We start from the raw sequence: 23,606 nt of genomic DNA, 5'->3' as shown, positions 1-23,606 counted from the left end.
TACAGCCTTGTTGCCTGTTTCAGTTTTGTGCCTAATACTTAATTCATTCATTAATTTATATATTCATTAATTCATCCATCCATTCATTCATTCCACTAAGGTGACGGCTCGTGAGGGCCAGCCAGTGAGTTTCCTCTGCAGTGCCGTGGGAGAGCCCGCCCCCAACATCATGTGGATCTCCCCTCAGCGCCGAATAATCACAGCCAAGAGCAATGGCCGCATCACTGTCCTCCCAGGAGGGACGCTAGAGATCCGCTATGCCCAGGTCACCGACAGTGGCACCTACATGTGCATCGCCAGCAACGCCGGCGGCAACGACACCTACTTTGCCATGCTCACCGTCCGGGGCGCGCCGCTGGATGCCGCGTCGGCTTTTTTCGTCAACCGCTCGCTGTACGGTGGCGAGTTCTTCAACGACACAAACCTGAACAGCACGCGCGTCTTCCTCAAGTTCACCCTGGACCTGACCACCATCCTTGTCTCCACGGCTATGGGCTGCATCACCTTCCTAGGCGTGGTGCTCTTCTGTTTCCTGTTGTTGTTCGCTTGGAGCAGGGGGCGGGGCCAGCGCAAGAACAACTTCACAGTGGAGACCCCTTTCCGGAAGGCCGAGGGGCCTGCGGCCACGGGTAGTGCCGGAGGAGCCCGGAAATTCAACATGAAGATGATATGAAACAACGCAGCCAAGGGCCAGGCGGGGGAGGCATAAGCATGTCCCGGAAACGTGTTTGACAAAACACACAGCCCTGACTCGCAAAGATTTTTTGTTTTTTTATGAAATTAAATCCAGACAGAATTCACACATGGCATGGCCAGATTCGATTTGATGATGACCTTGATCTCACCAGCTCTTACTGGTTTTATTCAGCTTGTGGTACAAATATGTATTTAAAATAATTATAAGATCTTTCCAGTGAATAAATATAACATTGTCATTGAGCTTGATAAGAATTATAGAAGTTAAGAATTTAGTGTGATCTTTTACTGGGTGATTACTGTGTTGTGAAATGCTTGTAGTTATGTCTCTCTCACAGGAAGTGACGTCACAGGAAGGGAAAAGGTCTTCCTGGAAGCTGTGTACTTGTAGTGGTCATTGCACAGAGGGCATGGAGAGACACGGTCATCAACTTATCACAGTATTTGTAGTCTTGCTTTCTTAAATTCTGCCTTTTTGAGAAATATTGCAATAGCATGTAAATATTGCAATTTAAAGTAAGTTGTATAGTAATAAGATTATAGTATTGAATAAAAACAAGCCATTTTTGTAAGACATTTGGGATATGATTTCCATTGTCACATTTATAAGACAGCAAGACAGCAAGGAAGGATGTGCTGAGACAAGGACTCCAGAAAGACATTGAATCCAAGTGAAATTAATACAGAAAATTACTTCAATCATTTGACCCTTTCAAATTCATGACAAAAAAGATCAGAAGAAACATTTTAAAAAAACACGAAAAGAAAGTATATTCTGACCATATATTCTAAATTGGGCCCACTTTACTTTCAGACGTGACCGTTTGCACAGATTAGCTGTGTGAGTTGGAACAAAGCCACTGGCCGACGGTTGCCATGACCCCCCGACGCCCCAAGGGTTTGGTTGGGAAGCTTAATCCATTGGGCACGGGCCGCACGGTAATCATGATAACCAATACACAGCCCAGTGCAGCAGAGAGGAGTGGGGTCAGTGGGACAAAGGGAGAGGGATTATGTTTATGCCTCCTCTTTCTAACCTTTGAATAATACTACTACCATACCACTGCGGGATGTGGGGAGCAGGAGGTGGAGAAGGGAGTGTATATGCCCCCTATCTCTAACCTCCCTATTAACCCTGCTCCCGTCCGACTGCACTTGGCTGTGCTGGGACAGAACTGACCTCCACACAGCTGGCAGGGGAGCAGCATGGAAGTCACGACACACTCAGAGTCAGAACACAGTGCAGACCACAGTGCAGAACACATACTCCGTTTTTACACATGCATACATGCACACAAACATTCACAATCACATTTGCACTCATTCACAAGTGCACAGAACCTTTTCTCAAGACAAACACAAAGTCATATAGAGGGCAAACACACACACACATACATACATACAGTTGAAGTCGGAAGTTACCATACACTTAGGTTGGAGTCATTAAAACTTGTTTTTCAACCACTCCACAAATGTCTTGTTAACAAACTATAGTTTTGGCATGTCAGTTAGGACATCTATTTTGTGCATGACAAGTAATTTATCCAACAGTTGTTTACAGACAGATTATTTCACGTATAACTCACTGTATCACAATTCCAGTGGGTCAGAAGTTGACATACACTAAGTTGGCTGTGCCTTTAAACAGCTTGGAAAATTCCAGAAAATGAAGTCATGGCTTTAGATGCTTTTGATAGGTTAATTATCATCATTTGAGTCAATTGGAGGTGTACATGTGGATGTATTTCAAGGCCTACCTTCAAAATCAATGCCTCTTTGCTTGACTTCATGGGAAAATCAAAAGAAATCAGCAAAGACCTCAGAAAAAAATGTAGATCTCCACAAGTCTGGTTCATCCTTGGGAGCAATTTCCAAACGCCTGAAGGTTCATCTGCAGCCATCTTACCGCTCAGGAAGGAGATGCGTTCTATCTTTTAGAGATGAACGTACTTGTCTCGTTCTGACCTTAGTTCCTTTGTTTTGTCTTTGTTTTAGTATGGTCAGGGCGTGAGTTTGGGTGGGCAGTCTATGTTTGTTTTTCTAGGTTGTTATATTTCTATGTGTTGGGCCTAGTATGGTTCTCAATCAGAGGCAGGTGTCGTTCGTTGTCTCTGATTAAGAATCATACTGTTTTCCCCATTTTGGTTGTGGGTGTTTATTTTCTGTTCTGTGTTTTGTTGCACCGTTCCGGACTGTTCGTTTGTCGTGTTTTGTTTCAGTGTTCATTAAACCCGTTTTAATATGAACACTTACCACGCTGCACCTTGGTCCTCCTCTCCTTCCCCAGACGACAAGTGTTACAGTACTTTGGTGCGAAAAGTGCAAATCAATCCCAGAACAACAGCAAAGGACATTGTGAAGATGCTGGAGGAAACAGGTACAAAAGTATCTATATCCACAGTAAATCGACATAACCTGAGAGGCCGCTCAGAAATCACTGCTCCAAAACCGCCACAAAAAAATCCAGACTACGATTTTCAACTGCACATTGGGACAAAGATTGCACTTTTTGGAGAAATGTCCTCTGGTCTGATGAAACAAAAATAGAACTGTTTGGCCATAATGACCATCGTCATGTTTGGAGGAAAAGGGGGAGGCTTGCAAGCCGAAGAACACCACCCCAACTGGGAAGCAATGGGGTGGCAGCATCATGTTGTGGGGGTGCTTTGCTGCAGGAGGAACTGATGCACTTCACAAAATAGATGGCATCATGAGGAAAGGAACGTTTTGTGGATATATTGAAGCAACATCTCAAGACATCAGTCAGGAAGTTAAGGCTTGGTCGCAAATGGGTCTTCCAAATGGACAATTACCCCAAGCATACTTCAAGATGTGGCAAAATGGCTTAAGGACAACAAAGTAAAGGCATTGTAGTGGCCATCACAAAGCCCTGACCTCAATCCTATAGAAAATTTGTGGGAGGATCTGAAAAAGTGTGTGCGAGCAAGGAGGCCTACAAACCTGACTCAGTTACACCAGCTCTGTCAGGAGGAATGGGCCAAAATTCACCCAACTTATGGTGGGAGGCTTGTGGAAGGCTACCCAAAACATTTGACCCAAGTTAAACAATTTAATGTCAATGCTACCAAATACTAATTGAGTGTAAGTAAACTTCTGACTTCTGGGAATGTGATGGAAGAAATAAAAGCTGAAATAAATCATTCTCTCTACTATTATCCTGACATTTCACATTCTTGAAATAAAGTGGTGATCCTAACTGACCTAAAACAGGGACTTTTATTAGGATTAAATGTCAGGAATTGTGAAAATCTGAGTTTAAATGTATTTGGCTAAGGTGTATGTAAACTTCCGACTTCAACTGTATATATATATATATATAGTCTGATGCACACACACACACAGTTTACAGGATAACATTCTAGCAATACTGTATGTACAAACATAAATCCTTTTTGAAGCTACTAACATACAGTTTTCATTATAAAGCAAAAGCATTAGATTAGTGCTGGAAGTTTTTGTATCCTACAACGGATAGCAGTAGCTGTATGATACACGTGCAAGTATAGTGATCATTGTTACAACCATTACCATTTTTGTGAGCTATCATAATCATCATAGTAGTTTGGCTGGCAGAGTGGCGTAGACAGCCAGATAGATAGTGAGACTCCGCCCTATTATCACTCACAACACTACAGGGCTATAGTATCCAGAACAGTGCCATATTATCATTCACAACATTACAGAGCTATAGTATGCAGAACAGCCCCATATTAACACTCACAACACTACAGAGCTACAATATCCAGAACAGACCCTATTATCACTCACAACACTACAGAGCTATAGTATCCAGAACAGCCCCCTATTATCACTCACAACACTACAGAGCTATAGTATCCAGAACAGCCCCTATTATCACTCACAACACTAGAGCTATAGTATTCAGAACAGCCCCCTATTATCACTCACAACACTACAGAGCTCTAGTATCCAGAACGTCCCCCTATTATCATTCACAACACTATAGAGCTATAGTATCCAGAACAGCCCCCTATTATCATTCACAACACTATAGAGCTATAGTATCCAGAACAGCCCCCTATTATCACTCACAACATTACAGAGCTATAGTATCCAGAACAGCCCCCTATTATCATTCACAACACTATAGAGCTATAGTATCCAGAACAGCCCCCTATTATCACTCACAACATTACAGAGCTATAGTATCCAGAACGGCCCAGCACCCTGTTATCACTCACAACAGAACTGTGTTGACAACTAAACTCTCTACTAAACTCTTTCGCTCTCCTACTCTGAGACGGCCAGTGGGCAATTGTCTGTGCCCCACTAGACCAGTGTGTCCCCACGCTATCCTGCATCCTGCACCCCCACTTGGTCCTCCTACGGGAGTGGTCCCTGGCTGGAGACCGATAACGAAAAATGTAAATGAAGTCATGTGAACCCTGTCCATGCCATGTGCATCATATAGTGGAGAGCTTCCATTACTGAAGGTTTGTGTCGTGTGTATGTGTGTGTGTGTGTCGTGTGTGTGTGTGTGTGTGTGTGTGTGTGTGTGTGTGTGTGTGTGTGTGTGTGTGTGTGTGTGTGTGTGTGTGTGTGTGTGTGTGTGTGTGTGTGTGTATGTTTGCATGCATGCGTGTGGAGAATTAACCTTTTGCCATGATTCGGATAAAATGTAGGAAATTAGAAGGAGTTTAGTGTAGGACGCAATGTCACAATGCTTTCAAATCAGATTAATTCTGAAGGCTCTAAAATTATCCTCTAGTACATCTGTAGAACAAATCGACCAAACGGCCTGTGTGATGATGAACAGTTTTGTATTTATTAAAGTTTAATGAGGCTGAATGGAAATAGATTAGGACATTTGTCTGGTTTTCTGTCTGCCAGAAGAGACGTGTGAGAATCCATCTTGGCTCCGGTCTTGGGAATAGAGGTCATGACTCACCTGATGTTTCTCATTCCAATCCTGTGTTTTTCCATATTCCCGTTTTTGTGAATGTCTGTTGTGGTTGTTGATGGTGTAAACGTCAATCACAGATGGAAGGATTAGATGAAGGTATTTAGTTTTGTTATCTTTCCCTCCTTCTATTCTTCTTCATCAGTTCATGCCTAGACCTCATTATCCCCATCCACAGTAACTAAGCTAGAGTATGGTTGTGTGGTACACTCTTAGAAAAAAGGGTTCCAAAAGGGTTCTTCGTCTCTCCCTATAGGAGAACACATTTTGGCTCTAGGTAGAACTATTTTTGGTACAATGTAGAACCCCTTTGGTTCCAGATTGAACCCTTTGTGGAATGGGTTTTACATGGAACCCATACGGGTTCTACCTGGAACCAAAAAGGGTTATTCAAATGTTTTTTCTATAGGGACAGCCGAAGAAACCTTTTAGGTTCTAGATAGCAAATTGTTTTCTAAGAGTGCAATAGACACATGTTCTATCTGGCCGGTGATTCGATGTTGTTGTGTTTTGAGTCATTGCGTTATCAATCATGGAGCAGGGACTTATGCAACTGAAATAATGATAAGGGGTGACCCAGGTTCCTTGGAACCACCGTACCCAAACTCCTGCTTCTATAACCTTCCATTTCAACCAGACACTGCATTCTGGAATATTTTTCTGGGTACAGAAACCTCTAGACTATATGTATGTAACATCTCTGCAAATATTCTGTCCAAGCCACCAACCCACAACAGTAAAGAAAAGGGGGAATACTGTTCAAACGCTCAAAAAATCTGGTCTAAACCAAAAGCATTCTGTACCGATCTGAGACGAGCACATCTCAGTTTTTTTTTATTGTGTCAAGGGGAGAATAGTTTGTTATTTTTCGATCCCTGGTAGGTACTCCTGTTCAGGTTTGAAGATAAGCATTTGCACACATATGAAATCCATTCGACCTTCAAGGGTCCTTGAATGTAAGAGGAAATAGGGTTGTAGTGTACTTCATTCGGTGCACTTCAAATTGAGAGCCTTTTGAACTTCCCTCAACCTGCTCTATATCTCCATCCCTCTACCTCTCTACCTGAACGAGAGTATTCGTTTCCTAGGTTACCTATTCATTTAGCCCTTTGTGGAGCGTGCTGCACATTCTAATTGATTCTAATGGATGACATTTAAAGGGTGGACTGCCAAAAAGGTTTCGCTATTCAACTGTAACATTCCTGAATAGAACAACATTATAGTGTTCTAGACAGAATATACTTGTAGCCTTTCATGTTTCTACGGGAGAATGGGAGACATCAGACTGACTGAGTGAGTGTCTCGTCTTGAGAAAGCCTTGAGAATCTTGGCTGAGCTCTCCCCTGCCTCCCCCAGTTTGTCCTTGCCTGTGGAGTGTGTTGTGTGTGTGTGTGTGTGTGTGCGTGCTTGTGTGTTAGTTGTTAGTGGCGAGACATCTCTTTTTCAGCGGCCCCTGTAATAGGGTAGCCCCTAATGGGAAACCCCTTTATGTTTGACCCAGGGAATGCACTGATGAAAATACACCAACAATAGTCTCCGATAAAAGGGGGATCATTAACAGCTACAGGACAACTTTTGAAATATATAGATGTTTTGTTCTCTATTTTACACCAAGGTTAGGGTGTTCTGCTCTTTATTACAGAGACAGTGATCCCCCACCCCCACCCCCACCCCTGCCCAGCCCATTAATAACAACATCAAAATCATTTGTTTTTAGCACCCTTATTTGGATAGAAAAGTAGGATAGAATAGTATTTTAACCACTCACCTCACACAATTTTTATGTGACAATTTCCCTTATCTTCAATCATCCTCTCAACAGCATGTTTCAAAGGAAATTAGGTCTGATATTAGATATGACTGAACTAATTGGTCTGAAATAATAAGAAATATGACACCCGGGAAGAGGTTTGGAGCTGGTTTTGTGAACGTTTCGCTCTCATAGGTAACGTCCTCTTACCTTTGTCTTTGTAGCAGAGAACCATGTTCTCCACAGACTCAAATATTTGTCAAGGTCGCTATTTCCTTGGGTCGACTTACCATGACACAGGGTTCAAACAATCTATTCCCATAACAAATAAGGACCCACTATTTTAAAGGAACCCACAAGAGGCAATATGTAAACAGACTATGATATTTACATCAATCAAGGCTTGACCAGAACACTGCTGTGGACAGTCAACCCCCTTTCAGTATGCTCACACTGGCCCCTAGAGGTGAGAGTGGGACATATCAGATAACATGCATCGGCCATGTTCACAAACAACGTTATTGATGGGAGCATTATATGCCTGCACTGGATCTCAAATGACATTGTAACAACTTAGGTCATTACCCATGACAAAACACTATCATAGAGAACAAAGTGACTGTAAGCTTCGCAGGTCAGTATTTTGCTGATTTGATATCCTACTAATAAAAACAGTCATTCAATGTTGAGTGTTTAACATCATATAGCTGTGCTATACCTGTAGACATGAGAGAGATGTGCAGATTAAAGGACATTTATTTATCTGAAATTTGCTCCGTTGACTGTGGCTCAGACTGTCTGTGAATTCATGAGCAACTGAAGGCAATAAACAAATTACCTGGTAGAAAACTATGTGAATTAATTCATGAGCAACTGAAGGCAATAAACAAATTACCTGGTAGAAAACTATGTGAATTAATTCATGAGCAACTGAAGGCAATAAACAAATTACCTGGTAGAAAACTATGTGAATTAATTCATGAGCAACTGAAGGCAATAAACAAATTACCTGGTAGAAAACAAACTATGTGGCATCGATATTAGTCAGAAATGTTTCTTTGAATGTCAAAATTGACTACAACGTGTAAATGGGATCATTTTGGTCATAAAGTCAGTGTCGTCAAAAACTGAGATTTGCGAGATAATTAGGAAAAATGTGTACGTTTCAGAATGAAGGGTACTGTAACAGTCTTCCTTGAGTTGGGTTTATTTCAATCATGCCTACATCTGTCAGCACCCAAGTAATCATCAATTCGGTCTGCACTCAACCACATGATAATGCCCATGGCCAATTTGGCTTGACATTTGATATCCCTATGGGACCAATGGAACAATATTTTTCAAATGTAAATAGCTCCAATTGCAATGACTTAAAGACCTCAAACTAACTGTAAATTGTAGAAATTCATATACAAATATTGAAAGCATTTAATGAGACTACATGAAAATATTGTCCCATTTACATTGTGTAATTTATTGACAGTCCCTAACTACCCCCACAGATAGGCTACCCAAAGCAGGTCCTTGCCATTCTGCTGCTCTAGGCAAGACCCCCAAAAATGCAGCCCCCTCAAAACTAGAATAGTCCCATTAAGCAAAATTACGTTGACAAGACGTCTAAAAGACGTAACTTCCAGACGTTGAAGTTGTTCAATTTAGGTTCTGAATGAAAGGTGAAAATACGTATTTTCCAGACGTTTATTTTCTGGGTGTTGAAATCAGGCAAATATTTGGTTCTGAATGAAAGTTGAAAAGAAGTAATTTATAGACGTCTATGTTTGGGCCAAATCAAGGCTTGTCCAGACCGCACAAAATCTGAACCAAACATAGACGTCTATGATTGGTTCAGATTTGGTACGGACTGAACCAAAAATCAATGTCCGTGGATGTGGAAATCAAGGCCAATCCAGACTGCACCAACAAAAGACATCCAAAAGGTGTCGGCTTCGTTCCATGCTTACTGAGGTGTAGCCTACAGTGTTGCCTGAAATATAATTTTATGAATCCCCATTTATGTGGTAAGCCTACCATGTCTGGTCTGAACCAGAACCAAAAAAAAGCGTCCAAAAGATGGCTTGTGCTTACTGGGGTGTAGCCTACCATGTCATACCCATAATGGAATTGTATGAATGCCCATCCATGTGGTAGGCCCACCATTTGTAATTACAGGCCATTTCATTGGCTTTGTTAGTCCTGTATCCTGTGACTAATCAATTTGACTATTTAAGCTCTGAATATCAGCTACCCAAGGTTATCAGGAGTTATCGTGAGACTATTGTAAATAAGAATGTGTTCTTAACTGACTTGCCTAGTTAAATAAAGGTTCAATAAAAAATGTATACATTTTCAATGTGTTTACACAGCGGGAAATGTAAAAAAGTATTTTATTTTTTGCTATGATCAACTTTGATGGATACAAACTTATAACCACCAATCAAAATAGAAAAAAAAATAGAGGAAGGCCAGGACTAAAAACAAACCAAATGTAACTATTGTAACATAGACTGTGTCTGTAAAATGTGTATAGTACGTATAAGTTGGAAGTAGAAGCCTTAGTGTTATTGTTTATTAGTTTACTCCAATTAGGGAAGGGGTGGTAGGGTTTGCAGGGAATAATAAAGGAAAATAATATATTTAAAAAAGATGTGTGTATAATATATAGTATAATATATATGTATATTTGTACGTATGTATATGTATGTGTACATGTATGCATGTCTACATGTCTACATGTCTACATATAGTGCTGAGCTAGAAGTGTAACTGTCGTGATGTTCGCTACTGTTTCATCCCCTCTCGAGGTATATATATATATATATGTATATATACATACCTCGAGAGGGGATGAAACAGTTACACTTCTAGCTCAGCACTGAGAATAAGTACTATTTTTTCTATCAAACAGCAGTTACCTTGCCAGCTAGATCATTCAACTAAAGAGTAGCCAGTTTCTATTTGATCGGAGAAACCTGCATGATGTAAAAAGTGTCTGTCTCATTACATTGTCATACATTTTATCTCCAGCCTGTAGGCTACAGAAAAGGACATGTATTCATTCTACCATATCCTATATCTGCTACATGATTTATGTTAGATAATTGTTTTGACGGAACGTTGGTGGAGCGCTGCAGCAATGCGTCACTCCAACAGCACCTCGGAGAGGCGAACTGGGAATGGACAAGCAAAATATGTGGTGCACCTGCCTTTGACAAAGTGGGCTCTGCTTATCACAGGGCAGCATCAACGCTCACCTTAAAAACCGTTATGCCATTGCTTGAGACAAATTGTCATTGTTTTGGGTCAGAATTATGTGAGGATTTATGTGTTGTTGTTGGAGGGGGGTCTTGGTCAGTTTAGCTCAGAAAATGACGCCCTCATTAGTCTGCCACTGTTGGCGGCCACCTAATCCTGCCTAATGAGCGGGCCAGCCATAATCCAAAATCAATCAAATTTTGCCACAATGGCCGGCTGAAGCTAATTGTTGAAAGAAGTTGGCTAGCTTGCTAGTGAGTCTAGGCTGCTTCCAGACACAAAACCTGGTTAGACTGTTTCAAGTTATCTAGAACAACAAGATCTCATCGTGTCCCGTCTAACGTATTATGGATGAACATCTATTTTTAATGCATTCATTCCGTGTGGTTACAGGGTTAAAACAACATTAATTCAAAGGTTAACAATTTAGGCATTACTTCAGAGTTGTTAAGATTTTGCTACGGTATGGGGAAGGCTTAAAAAAAATGTTTTAAAGCAACACACTAGGTATCATCAGTATTCACGGCTTGCTATAGCATTGAGAACTGTCAGTGGTCTAAGCAGCACGCTCCAGCTGCAAACCTCATGAGGCAGCAGTGTTAGACTGTTGGGCCAGTAAACGAAAGGTTACTGGATTGAATCCCTGAGCTGACAAGGTACAAATCTGTCGTTCTTCCCCTGAACAAGGCAGTTAACCAACTGTAGGGTGTCATTGTAATTAAAAGTAACTGACTTGCCTAGTTCAATTTTAAGAAATGATTTTCCACCCAGTGCTGGGAAATTGTTTTTCTTTCTTTTTGTGAGTGCTGAGGAAGGCATATATACTCAGGAACTTTTCAAACATCAGAAATCCCTGTCTACTTCTAGTGACCAGCCTGATCTAGAACAGGGAATGACTGTAACTGTGTACTTTTTTTGGCACAATGAAAGTACAAACGCTTACCACGTTCGAACACACACACACACAAGAGACACCCACATCAAAGCACGGCCTCCAAGACCCAAATCTCATTCTCAGTCGTATTTCCTAATGAGAAGAATTGAAACGGAAGCTGAAGTTCAACTCCCCTTTAACATCATGTTTAAAGAGTTCAACTCTTTTCTGACTCCCCTCCTCAGGTTTCAATAGCAATGATAGCAACAATCAATAACTTAAGGTTACTTGTTATGAGTGGCGAATAAGTTGAGACCCTCAATTCCATAAAAGGAGCCAGTCCCGCCCTCTGGTTATTCTCAAGCATGCTTCTCTTCCTCACTCTCTTGCGAGCAAAAGTAATGCGGTGAGATGTATTACTCATCATTTCAGAGAACTGGGGTTATGCAAGTAAGTTCTCTTTCAATACTCGTTTCGATATCTCACATGTGGGGATATTGCCAACTCCCATATCGCAAAACATGCTCTCCAAAGCCAGGGAAGTCCCAACATCAGCAACCCTCAGAGGTCCCGAAACCAAGGGAGTATGCACCAAAAAGGTGCACAGACAACCCAAGGGGAAAAATCTCATAACAAAGTGAGGGGAAGCTAGACGCATACAACCTCAATCTAATGAGATATGCCCCAAACAGTGTCCGGGAGGTAAACTCCTATGTAGGAGAGGGACCTCAGAAGGCCATCAGCCAAAAGAATGGTCCCCATGATCTGGCAGGATATCGTTGAAATGAGCGAAGAGCATGACAGCCTTGCCTGAGCTCTCCTATAATCCAAATAGATGTGAACCACACTTACTGGGAAGCGGCTGGGAAATGACGGGGAAACGAAGGGGGAATGTCCGGGGAACATCGGGGAAACGACAGGGATGCCCTTCTAGGGAAGGAGACAGGCAAAAAGCCACAGGCTCCAAGGCTCACAGGCTCCAATGGAAAAAAGTTGACCCCGCCCAAAGACAGGGTTAAGTACATTAACCTGAAAACCACCTGGACAGACTGTGGGCGCGAACAGTGGCTTGTAGAGCACTGTTCACACATACGCTTAGGGACACCAAGGGCAGTAGTAAAGCGAAAGGAGGAATATTATGTCACAATGCTTTTAATTGGCTAATAGCTGCTGTGAAAGGATTTTAAGCACAATAGACACAGACAGTTAAAAGCTTGGCGAATGGACGTAAGCGACGTGCCCACCATAGAGACTACCCAACAGGATAAACTGTATCACTGGCGGGACCTTGGCAGGCCGAGAAAGCGGCAAAAGGACCCTAACAAAGATAAACCTTCTCCTACCAGGAGCATAGGACCCTGGAAAGCAGAGTGTAGAGATGAAAAATCTGTATAGTCACACCACTTCTCCACGACATAAACGCACCAACGGTAAAAACAGAGAGCGTGCATAAGTGGCCTGTATCATCTCCTTTTTTCTTTTTTTTCACCGGCTACGCCCAGAAGGCTAAAGCATCTTGGTGCCGATGGGAAAAACGCTGGTCATCAAGGGCTCGCAGATGAGGAGGGAAACCCTCTTCTCCTGGATGTGTCACCTCTTCCACCCCAAACGGCGTGGTCACCGTGTTTACCAGAAACAATTCAAATCAAAGGGTAATAGTTTAGGGGTTCATTCAGAGTGGATAAGGTTAGGGCTCTGGTTTGGGACAGGATTGAAACGAAATAATTAAAAACGACAAGCTAAGTTTCACCAGCAGTCCCCATCTCCTGCGCTATCTCAAGGATTTCTGTGAGATGAATCCCATTGTCATCCTCGTCATCGCCTAACTCGCCTTCCCCTGACACTGTGTCGTCAGACAGTGAGGGCAGGGAGTCGAGGCTATCCATGACCTCGCTCCAACTTGGCTCAGTTGCGGAGTGCTGAGCCTCGGCTGTCACTGTTGGCTCGGAGGCCAGACGGGATATCGAAATAGAAGCACGTTTAAGCCTCCTCTTCAGACCTGCCCTCGTCAGCAGTCTGCAGTGGTCATATGATTCAGGGTCCCAATCAATTGATGCATAGAGGGTGGTACTCTTTCCCCACAATCTTGGAGCCGCAAGAACTTGGGGGTTCGAGTGCTAGGCCTCGTTCTGGAAAGGGATAGCAGTGGCCATTGTGAGGGACAAGGCTTGCTAGTGGGACCAAGCAATGTCTGTTGAAAGAACAACATAGATGTAGATGGCATGGGCTAGCTAGTTAGGAGCTTTGCGGCTAACAGCGAGCAATATTGACCACTGTATAACGCTATAGCCACGAGGCTAGTGGAGTGTTAGCTAGCTAGCAGCTACCTTGTGGTGAAGATGTGCCGTGGCTAGCTCAGTGCTGGCTAAAGGAAACCGTGTGACTGAGTTAGCCTTCAGAAAGAGTGCTCCGCAACCGACGAGAAGGCTGTGAGGGTTGGTCTAGTTAACAGAATGGGTGAATGTAGGTTAAACTAGATGAGATAAGGGAGCTAGTAATGCTACCGTGTTGCTACCTTGCTTCTCAGCAAGCTAGCCAAGTCTCAATAGCTAGCAGTGACGCTAGCTACAGTACAAACAGAGACTGAGAAGTAGAAAATTAATGTTATTGAAGTTAGGGTCTCACCTCATTCACCACTCTACCTGTCTGTCTCCAACAAAAGCTTTGGATAGGTACTTCCAAGAGAGTAGCTGGTCCTAGTGAAACCCCACATTTGAGATATCGAAAATAATAATTGAAAGAGAACCATTACTGTATCTCTTTCTGTAAGACTGATGATTACTTTGAAGAGATGGATCAATTCTCTCTCTCTCTCAAGCAAAACAGTTTTATTTTCTTGTGAGTTTAGCATGTTTAATCTACAGTATGCATGCCTGGTCTTGCCAAACACTCACTCACACCTGTATGGAGAGAAATGGATGCAATAGATGCTAGCCATGGGACTGAGTGAAACCAACTGCCATTAAAAACACTGACTCCTGTCCTTAAGAACCGATGTAGGTGAATACAGAGAGACTTACCTCAGGTGATTTTGATCTTGTAGTAACTCAGATCATGCATATTTTGAAATGTAAACGAAGGACTAATTAAAGGAATCTTTTGTTTTTGTTTTGTGCATTGGTTCTACTCTAGGACTACATTTCATGAATGTGTGACTCAGATAAATGCCGTGTAAGAATAGGATTCAAACCTCAGGAGTGGGAGGAGGGATACTTGACAGTCTGACCAGCACTCATTCCTAGGTTTCTAATCTCCAATGTTATGTTCAAAGTTATTATGATGTAATATATGTACCAAAGTGTCCCTTCCCAAGGAGTCACTGCACAACCTTAAATAACAGCCATTATGAGAAACACACACATTGTGTCTTCTCCGTTTGTCTCTCGATTTGTTTGTTTCATTGTAGCAAAGTATTTTGTTGGTCAAGTCTACAATGTCAAAGCTTCACTTCATCCTGGCGATATAGCCTCGTTAAGTTTGGAACCTTTTATATAGTCTAAGTATTACTGGAGAAACCTCGTAATGGGTGCTGAACTCCATCGCTCCACCTGAAGGTTATCCACACTCACACACACAAACAGTTACAGAGGAAATGTTCTAATCTCAAAATCACAATTCTAATTCAATGGAGATATGGAAGTATGCTAAATCCTAAATACTGTTCCACTTCCTGTTGCAAATAGTGCTTGGACCCTTGGCTTTGGAGAACAGAACTGTACATACTATATATATCATGTCATCTTGTCTGTTTCTTCTGCCATGCCTGACAGAGTAAAATGACTGTTGATTTTTAAATAGTGTAGATATGGTTGTGTAGGATATAGGAAGTATCTATAATATTCTAGCATATATTCTCTAAGTGTTCAATCCATTTCACCCAGTCACACAGCAACTTGACTTGTAGGAGAGGTACATATATATATATATATATATATATATATATATATAAATCTGTCTCTCGACTATCTGGAGGCTTTTTTATTTATACATATGTTTTATACTGTCTGTCTTGTAAAATAATATATATTTTTTGTCATTAAAGCATGTTGTTACACTGTTACATCTGTCTCCTCTTGGTTTAAAGTCAATATGAATTCAATTTCACACTGACATGCATAGCATGCACACAGTCACAGACACGCACAATATGTCTGGTCATTCTGGTTATTTGCCACTAGAGGGCAGCAGTATCATCTGATAACGACTATCCTCTCCTCTGCATCCCAATACTGAAACATAAACTAGATGACATGCAAGATCCTTACAAAATGTACACTACCATTCAAAAGTTTGGGGTCACTTAGAAATGTCCTTGTTGAGTTGCAAAATGAATAGCAAATATAGTCAAGATGTTGACAATGTTATAAATAATGATTTTTTATTGAAATAATCCTCCATTTGCAGCAATTACAGCAGTGCAAGACCTTTGGCATTCTAGTTGACAATTTGTTGAGGTAATCTGAAGACATTTCACAGCATGCTTCCTGAAGCACCTCCCACAAGTTGGATCGGCTTGATGGGCACTTCTTAAGTGCCATACGGTCAAGCTGGTCCCACAACGGCTCAATAGGGTTGAGATCCGGTAACTGTGCTGGCCACTCCATTATAGACAGAATACCAGCTGACTGCTTCTTCCCTAAATAGTTCTTGCATAGTTTGGAACTGTGCTTTGGGTCATTGTCCTATTGTAAGAGGAAATTGGCTCTAATTAAGCACCGTCCACAGACTATTGCATGGCTTTGCAACATGGAGTGATAGCCTTCTTTCCTCAAGATCCCTTTTACCCTGTACAAATCTCCCACTTTACCACCACCAAAGCATCCCCAGACCACCACATTGCCTCCATCATGCTTGACAGATGGCGTCAAGCACTCCTCCAGCATCTTTTCATTTTTTTTGCGTCTCACAAATGTTCTTCTTTGTGATCCAAACACCTCAAACTTAGATTTGTCTGTCCATTACACTTTTTTCCAATCTTCCTCTGTCCAGTGTCTGTTTTGCTCATCTTAATCTTTTCTTTGTATTGGCCAGTCTGAGATATGGCTTTTTCTTTGCAACTCTGCAAAGAAGGCCAGCATCCCGGAGTCTCCTCTTCACTGTTGACATTGAGACTGGTGTTTTGTGGGTACTACTTAATGAAGCTGCCAATTGAGGACTTGTTTCTCAAACTGGACACTCTAATGTACTTGTCCTCTTGCTCAGTTGTGCACCGGGGCCTCCCACTCCTCTTTCTATTCTGGTTAGAGCCAGTTTGCGCTGTTCTGTGAAGGGAGTAGTACACAGCGATGTGCGAGATCTTCAGTTTCTTGGCAATTTCTCACATTTCTCAGAAAAAGAATAGACTGACGAGTTTCAGAAGAAAGCTCTTTGTTTCTGGCCATTTTGAGCTTGTAATCGAACCCACAAATGCTCATGCTCAACTATTCTAAAGAAGGTCCGTTTTATTGCTTCTTTAATCAGAACAACAGTTTTCAGCTGTGCTAACATAATTGCAAAAGGGTATACTAATGATCAATTAGCCTTTTAAAATGATAAACTTGGCTTAGCTAACACAACGTGCCATTGGAACACAGGAGTGATGGTTGCTGATAATGGGCCTCTGTACGCCTATATTCCATAAAAAATCTGCCGTTTCCAGCTACAATAGTCATTTACAACATTAACAATGTCTACTCTTTATTTCTGATCAATTTGATGTTATTTTAATGGACACAAAATGTGCTTTTCTTTCAAAAACAAGGACATTTTTAATTGACCCCAAACTTTTGAACAGCAGTGTGCTTTAGTTTACATTTGAATCAAAGGCCAAAACAAGTCAGGAAACTCTACACATCGTCTATAAATTAGAATGTGTTGCATTGACCGAAAACATTTTTTTATTTCTCTCTCAATTAAATGAAAATCAAAGATAGGACTACCATCCAATTGTTTGTTAATTTATTTAATTACTCAAAACACATTTTACCCATACTGTTTTTTCACTTCGGGTTTTTTCTGTTACAGTCATTACTCAGTAAAGGTCTCAACAGGCGAAAATCATGAGTAACTGCACAGGCTCTCTATGCTACTGTGGAATAGAGATGGGAGAATGGCTCTCAGGCAGTGTGTGTGTGTATGTGTGATTGTATGGACTATATTGGTAAATACTAGAATAGTGTGTGTGTGTGTGTGTGTGTGTGTGTGTGTGTGTGTGTGTGTGTGTGTGTGTGTGTGTTCACACGGATGTCTGCTCTCATAAGTCTTGTGGTATATCATTAGAGTCACAGAACCCTGAGTGAAAGGATAGGATAGGTAGAAGTGAACATTGTGGTGTTTGCAAAGAATTCTGTGCTAAAGGGAACCAGTACATAAACATTTAAAATCAATATCTAGTCACAATACACATACGATGTGACTAGAATTATTTCTGATCCTGGAGAAACTCAATTTCTGAGAAATTGGTGGCTAACCCCAGGGCCAATCTATCAAGTAATCAATAAACCAATCAATGAATTAAAGGGTACTATGTGTTTGTTACAGGGCTTGGTATGGGAGAGCAACACACTGGAGACTTCACACTGTAAACGTGTAAGCCTTATTACTTTCACATATCCAGTCCAGTCCAATTCAATGTGTGCCTGTGTGTAGTACATGAGCGTGTGTGTGTGTGTAAGTGTGTACATGTCTTGTGTGTATTTGGGCATTTGAAAAACATCTTCGATTAAACGTCCAGTTAACCAGTCAGATTATCCTTGGGGAGAGTCCCTGGCACCTTGACCTCTGCAGCAGAGGTCAATCCTAAAGGTTGAAGGCCGAAGGGGAGGGGCCACACACAATGGCTGTTTCACCCTGAGAGCCATTCCTCCTCCTAATCCCCCATCCTGTTCAGCAGTTCTCTGCCTGCCTTTCTCCATCTTTTCTCTCCATTTCTCTTCTCTTTATTGGAAATTGATTGTCTTCTACCATCACAATGACACTTGGTTCTGATTGATTGGCAGGTAAGGGAAGAGGGAGAGAACATTTTGTACTTGGGCTGAGAGAGCGCTGGGACTCTCCTACACTCTGGAGCCAAAATGGATGCCTTACATCATATACATGAGCCTATTTCAGTAGCCTGAGTGCCAGTCTGTTTCTGCATTAGCCAACACTTTATCTTAGCTTTGGTGAATGTAAAAACAGTCAGGCACCCAGGGCACTACTTCAGGACAGTGCTGGTTTGAGAGATACACACAGGTGCCTTCAATTCAACAACATGAAACAAGCAGTGAATACGCATAAAATAATACAGAGAAAAGACCAAAAAATCACCATCATCCCCCACTAGCACACATCAGGACAGGGTTACAAAAACAACAACAGACACAACAGACCAGGAAGAAAGACGTTGGGGAGGAGGAGACAACACATACAGTACATACACACAACACATACACAACCAGCACAAACAAAATAACAACTGAAAGGAAAGAAAGCATCACATGGCATCACCCGTTTTCTTAACTTCTCTTTTCCAGACCCAGTCGTTCTTTCCTTTTCTCGCCCTCTCCTTTACCCGGGAGTACATTTCATCCTGCAGTTTCTATACAGCTATATAATATCCATGCATATAAGAATCGCTCGCGTCGCCCCTGACAACAGAGGTGCTCTGGTGGGTTGGTTCTCTTTTTAATATGGGGATCACTTGAACACACAGGAGACAGTTGGCTTACAAAGCTATAGTTTTTACGAAAGTAAATAAGAAAATAAAAAAAGGAACACTATTTGTCCACAATGGGTTATCGTTGGTTTTCAAATTAACATTTTTTTTTTACTATCCTGTATTTTTTTCCATTCTTTAGTCATATCCCCTGATGTATACTGGATGTTACCTATACACCTCCCCTCTAGATTTCTTACAACCTACCGCCCTTCCCCTCACACCATTCCTTATGCCCTAGAACCCTTTCACCATCCTTCCCCTAAACGCCTTAAACACACCCTACCTCCCTTATACTTGACCCTACAACTCTTACACCCTATACCCACCCTTTCCCCTCTACCCACAATCCTATCTTCTTACACCACACCACACCACCCTCACACCATACCACAATACTTCCCTATTCTTTCCACAACTCGTCAGCTTTTACTTTCTATCTTTCCCACATTCTTCTTTACCCATCCCATTACTTTTAGTTACAGTCAGTCTCCCTCATAACAGGATACAGAGGAATAAATCAATAAATCAACAAACCATATCAAACAGTAAAAAGTCTTTAGTACATATTCTCCATGAATAAAAACAATTATTTTAGCAGTGACTCATGACTTTCATTGCTAATAACGATGTTATTGTTTCACCTTTGACCTTTATATTAAAGATTTGAGGTATATTGGGATGAATTGTCTACACATGCCTGCCTAGTTGCCAAGCTAGCCGGGACAGGGGACAGGTGAAGAGGGTTAGAGCCGGGTCAGGGGATAGGTGAAGAGGGTTAGAGCCGGGTCGGGGATAGGTGAAGAGGGTTAGAGTCGGGACAGGGGATAGGTGAAGAGGGTTAGAGCCGGATCAGGGGACAGGTGAAGAGGGTTAGAGCCGGGTCAGGGGACAGGTGAAGAGGGTTAGAGCCGGGTCAGGGGATAGGTGAAGAGGGTTAGAGCCGGGTCAGGGGACAGGTGAAGAGGGTTAGAGCCGGGTCAGGGGATAGGTGAAGAGGGTTAGAGCCGAGACAGGGGATAGGTGAAGAGGGTTAGAGCCGGGTCAGGGGACAGGTGAAGAGGGTTAGAGCCGGGTCAGGGGATAGGTGAAGAGGGTTAGAGCCGGGTCGGGGATAGGTGAAGAGGGTTAGAGTCGGGACAGGGGATAGGTGAAGAGGGTTAGAGCCGGGTCGGGGACAGGTGAAGAGGGTTAGAGCCGGGTCGGGGATAGGTGAAGTGGGTTAGAGTCGGGACAGGGGATAGGTGAACAGGGTTAGAGCCGGGTCGGGGACAGGTGAAGAGGGTTAGAGCCGGGTCAGGGGATAGGTGAAGAGGGTTAGAGCCTGGTCAGGGGACAGGTGAAGAGGGTTAGAGCCGGGTCAGGGGATAGGTGAAGAGGGTTAGAGCCGGGTCAGGGGACAGGTGAAGAGGGTTAGAGCCGGGTCAGGGGACAGGTGAAGAGGGTTAGAGTCGGGACAGGGGATAGGTGAAGAGGGTTAGAGCCGGGTCAGGGGACAGGTGAAGAGGGTTAGAGCCGGGACAGGGGATAGGTGAAGAGGGTTAGAGCCAGGACAGGGGATAGGTGAAGAGGGTTAGAGCCGAGACAGGGGATAGGTGAAGAGGGTTAGAGCCGAGACAGGGGATAGGTGAAGAGGGTTAGAGCCGGGTCAAGGGATAGGTGAAGAGGGTTAGAGCCGGGACAGGAGATAGGTGAAGAGGGTTAGAGCCGGGACAGGGGATAGGTGAAGAGGGTTAGAGCCGGGACAGGGGATAGGTGAAGAGGGTTAGAGCCGGGTCAGGGGATAGGTGAAGAGGGTTAGAGCCGGGTCAAGGGATAGCTGAAGAGGGTTAGAGCCGGGACAGGAGATAGGTGAAGAGGGTTAGAATGGAGTGCGGTGGAACACTGTATGTTTTTGGGGGTAGCTGATTGGCCATTGATTTACCCCAATGCTAGCCAGTTAAAGAGAGATATCTGAGGGTGTGGTTTTGGATCACAGAAAGTGCAGACACATCACGTGGCACACTCACACTCCCGCTATAAATTACACAAAAATATCTCTGGTAGGAGTGTGTGTGCGTGTGACAAAATACAGACACACCTCCATACCTGGGGCACATTAACATCCGACTGCAAGCACACATTCACACTTGCACGCACTGGTGCGCACACACACACACGTGCACAAACACAGACTCTCTGTTGATCAAACCAACCATGTCAAATATGTCAAATATGTCTCATTCAATGACCCATGTGATCATTTGGTTAACGTAAGAATGAATAAATAATAGGAATAATAAAATGTACAAAACAAAGTGCTTTTTGTATTTCAATGGGAGTTGATTCTAAGCTTGTGGATACCGTTCCATCCTGTATGTGCCCCCCTACACCTTGGCATGCGTTTAATGAGGTGAGTGTCTATGCACATTTGTACTTCTGTGCATGTCTGTTTGTGCATGTGTGTGTTCAGAGCAGTCCAACCCGTGGTTGAAGAAAAAAGGCACTCAACTCTGTCTGCATAGCTACCACCTCCCTGTGGTCAATATGCAATGCAACTGCTCTGTGTGCGGGTTTATGATTTACAGTTTGTGTGTGTGTGTGTGTGTGTGTGTGTGTGTGTGTGTGTGTGTGTGTGTGTGTGTGTGTGTGTGTGTGTGTGTGTGTGTGTGTGTGTGTGTGTGTGTGTGTGTGTGTGTGTTATATGTATATCTGTGTGTGTTAGGATTGAGTCCTGGGTCTAGCGTCAGACCGGCAGCTGAAGTATCTTTGGTATCCGTGGCTGTGTCACAGTCCACTCTGTTCTGTGAGGTAGCCACACTGTGTCTCTATCATGTCTCAGCTTCACTTTGGATTTGAACATAATGCTTTAAACATCCTCGCTACAAACCTACAAATCTCTCCCTGGACACCTATAGGTCTCTTCTCTGCCTCTAAGTGAGACCCATCTATATCACAGGAGGCTGCTGCGGGGAGGACGGCTCATAATAATGGCCGGGAGCGGATGGAATGGCATCAAACACATGAAAACCATGTGTTTGTTGTATTTGAAACCATTCTACTAATTCTGCTCCAGCTATGTCCACGAGCCTGTCCTCCCCAATTAAGGTACCACCAACCTCCTGTGCTCTACACCTCCCATAGTCCCTGTTCGCATCTCCACCTTAAATATGATTATCGCCCGCTAGAAGATGCTACACAAGTGGAAGGAAAAGGAACACATTGGTTTCCATGGTAACCTGGAAAAAATATGTCTTCCTGATTCCTGCCTTTTACAGTATGTCCCCCACTAGACCTCTCCAACAGGAAACAAGAGGTTAAAGAGGAAGTGGCATTGTCATTCCTTCCTCCACCCAATTCGGTGCCCCCTCATTGGAGCTTTCAGCAGAGAGGAATGCAGGGGGCAGTCCAATTCAGGGGTAAAAGTTCAGAGGTCATAAAGAGGTCCTTCGGTAAGTCCAGCTAGGAGTCCATCTACTTCATCACACAAGTATTAACAAATATGCACAGTCATTCTGTTGTGTTCCGTTGTTTCGTTTGTGAATGATCAGTTTTTTCCATGTAGATTTTATTTATTTTAATTATTATTTTTTAGGTTTTAGTTTTTATTAACAAGGTGCTTCTTTACATGTATTTCCAGCACTACAGAGCACAATAGTCACAAGAAAGAGAAACTTTGTGTCTATAGTACTACTTTTTACCCGCATCAATATTATAGAAAGAAAGAGAGAGAAGAGGAGAGGAGAGGAGAGGAGAGGAGAGGAGAGGAGAGGAGGGGAGGGGAGGGGAGGGGAGGGGAGGGGAGGGCAGACGGAGAGCTAAAGCTCGAAAGCCATAGTTTATTTTACAGTTAATTTTCAGTATGTTTTGGTTAGTATTGATAAGATCTATTAATCCATTCTTGTGAGATATGGAATGACCACATCTCCCCATAGAGCTCGTTCTCTATGGGAGGATCTAGAATGATTTGTTGGTTGCTATGGCACTGGCCACCCACTAGGGGGCATGGTAAGGGAAGTAGTTGCACCTGCTCTCTCTGATTATCATAAAAGGGTAAATGTCATTGGCACTCAAATTATATTGTGACGTTTGACCCTTGTGTTTGGCCACTAGAGCAGGGCAGTCCCCTCCTGTTACCTCGATAGAACACTCAATAAGGTCCAGATTTTCCCCATTTGATTGTAACTCTTCGGTACCTGAACATACCCTCCAGTAGCTACATAGTTAACAGCCATACAAAATATGGAATCTTAGTCAAATCAAATCAAAATCAAAATATGACTATGGATGATAGTCTTTGGACATGTCCTATGTACCCAAAACAAAGCAGTTCAGGCTGTGTGTGTGTATGCACATGTGCATATGTGTGTGCGTGTGTGCGTGTGTGCGTGTGTGTGTGTGTGTCTGTCTCCCCATGTCACCTCTTCTTCATCTGCGC

General features: G+C 42.8%; 1 protein-coding gene across 1 annotated transcript in view; it reads left to right on the top strand.

Annotated features, from left to right (window-relative positions):
- LOC139376305 (leucine-rich repeat and immunoglobulin-like domain-containing nogo receptor-interacting protein 3) overlaps positions 1-3,924 on the top strand; it is a 60,619-nt gene extending 56,695 nt beyond the window's left edge. The window contains exon 4 of the mRNA XM_071118684.1: positions 101-3,924. Coding sequence (XP_070974785.1) covers positions 101-673 — 573 coding nt within the window. The 3' untranslated portion in view covers positions 674-3,924. The remainder of the gene's footprint in view (positions 1-100) is intronic.
- The last annotated feature ends 19,682 nt before the right edge of the window (positions 3,925-23,606 follow it).

This window comes from Oncorhynchus clarkii, chromosome 20, assembly GCF_045791955.1.
Source record: "Oncorhynchus clarkii lewisi isolate Uvic-CL-2024 chromosome 20, UVic_Ocla_1.0, whole genome shotgun sequence".
In the NCBI taxonomy this organism is placed as follows: domain Eukaryota; kingdom Metazoa; phylum Chordata; class Actinopteri; order Salmoniformes; family Salmonidae; genus Oncorhynchus; species Oncorhynchus clarkii.
Note: the sequence above shows the minus strand (reverse complement) of the source record. Positions and strands in the feature narration are given on the sequence as shown.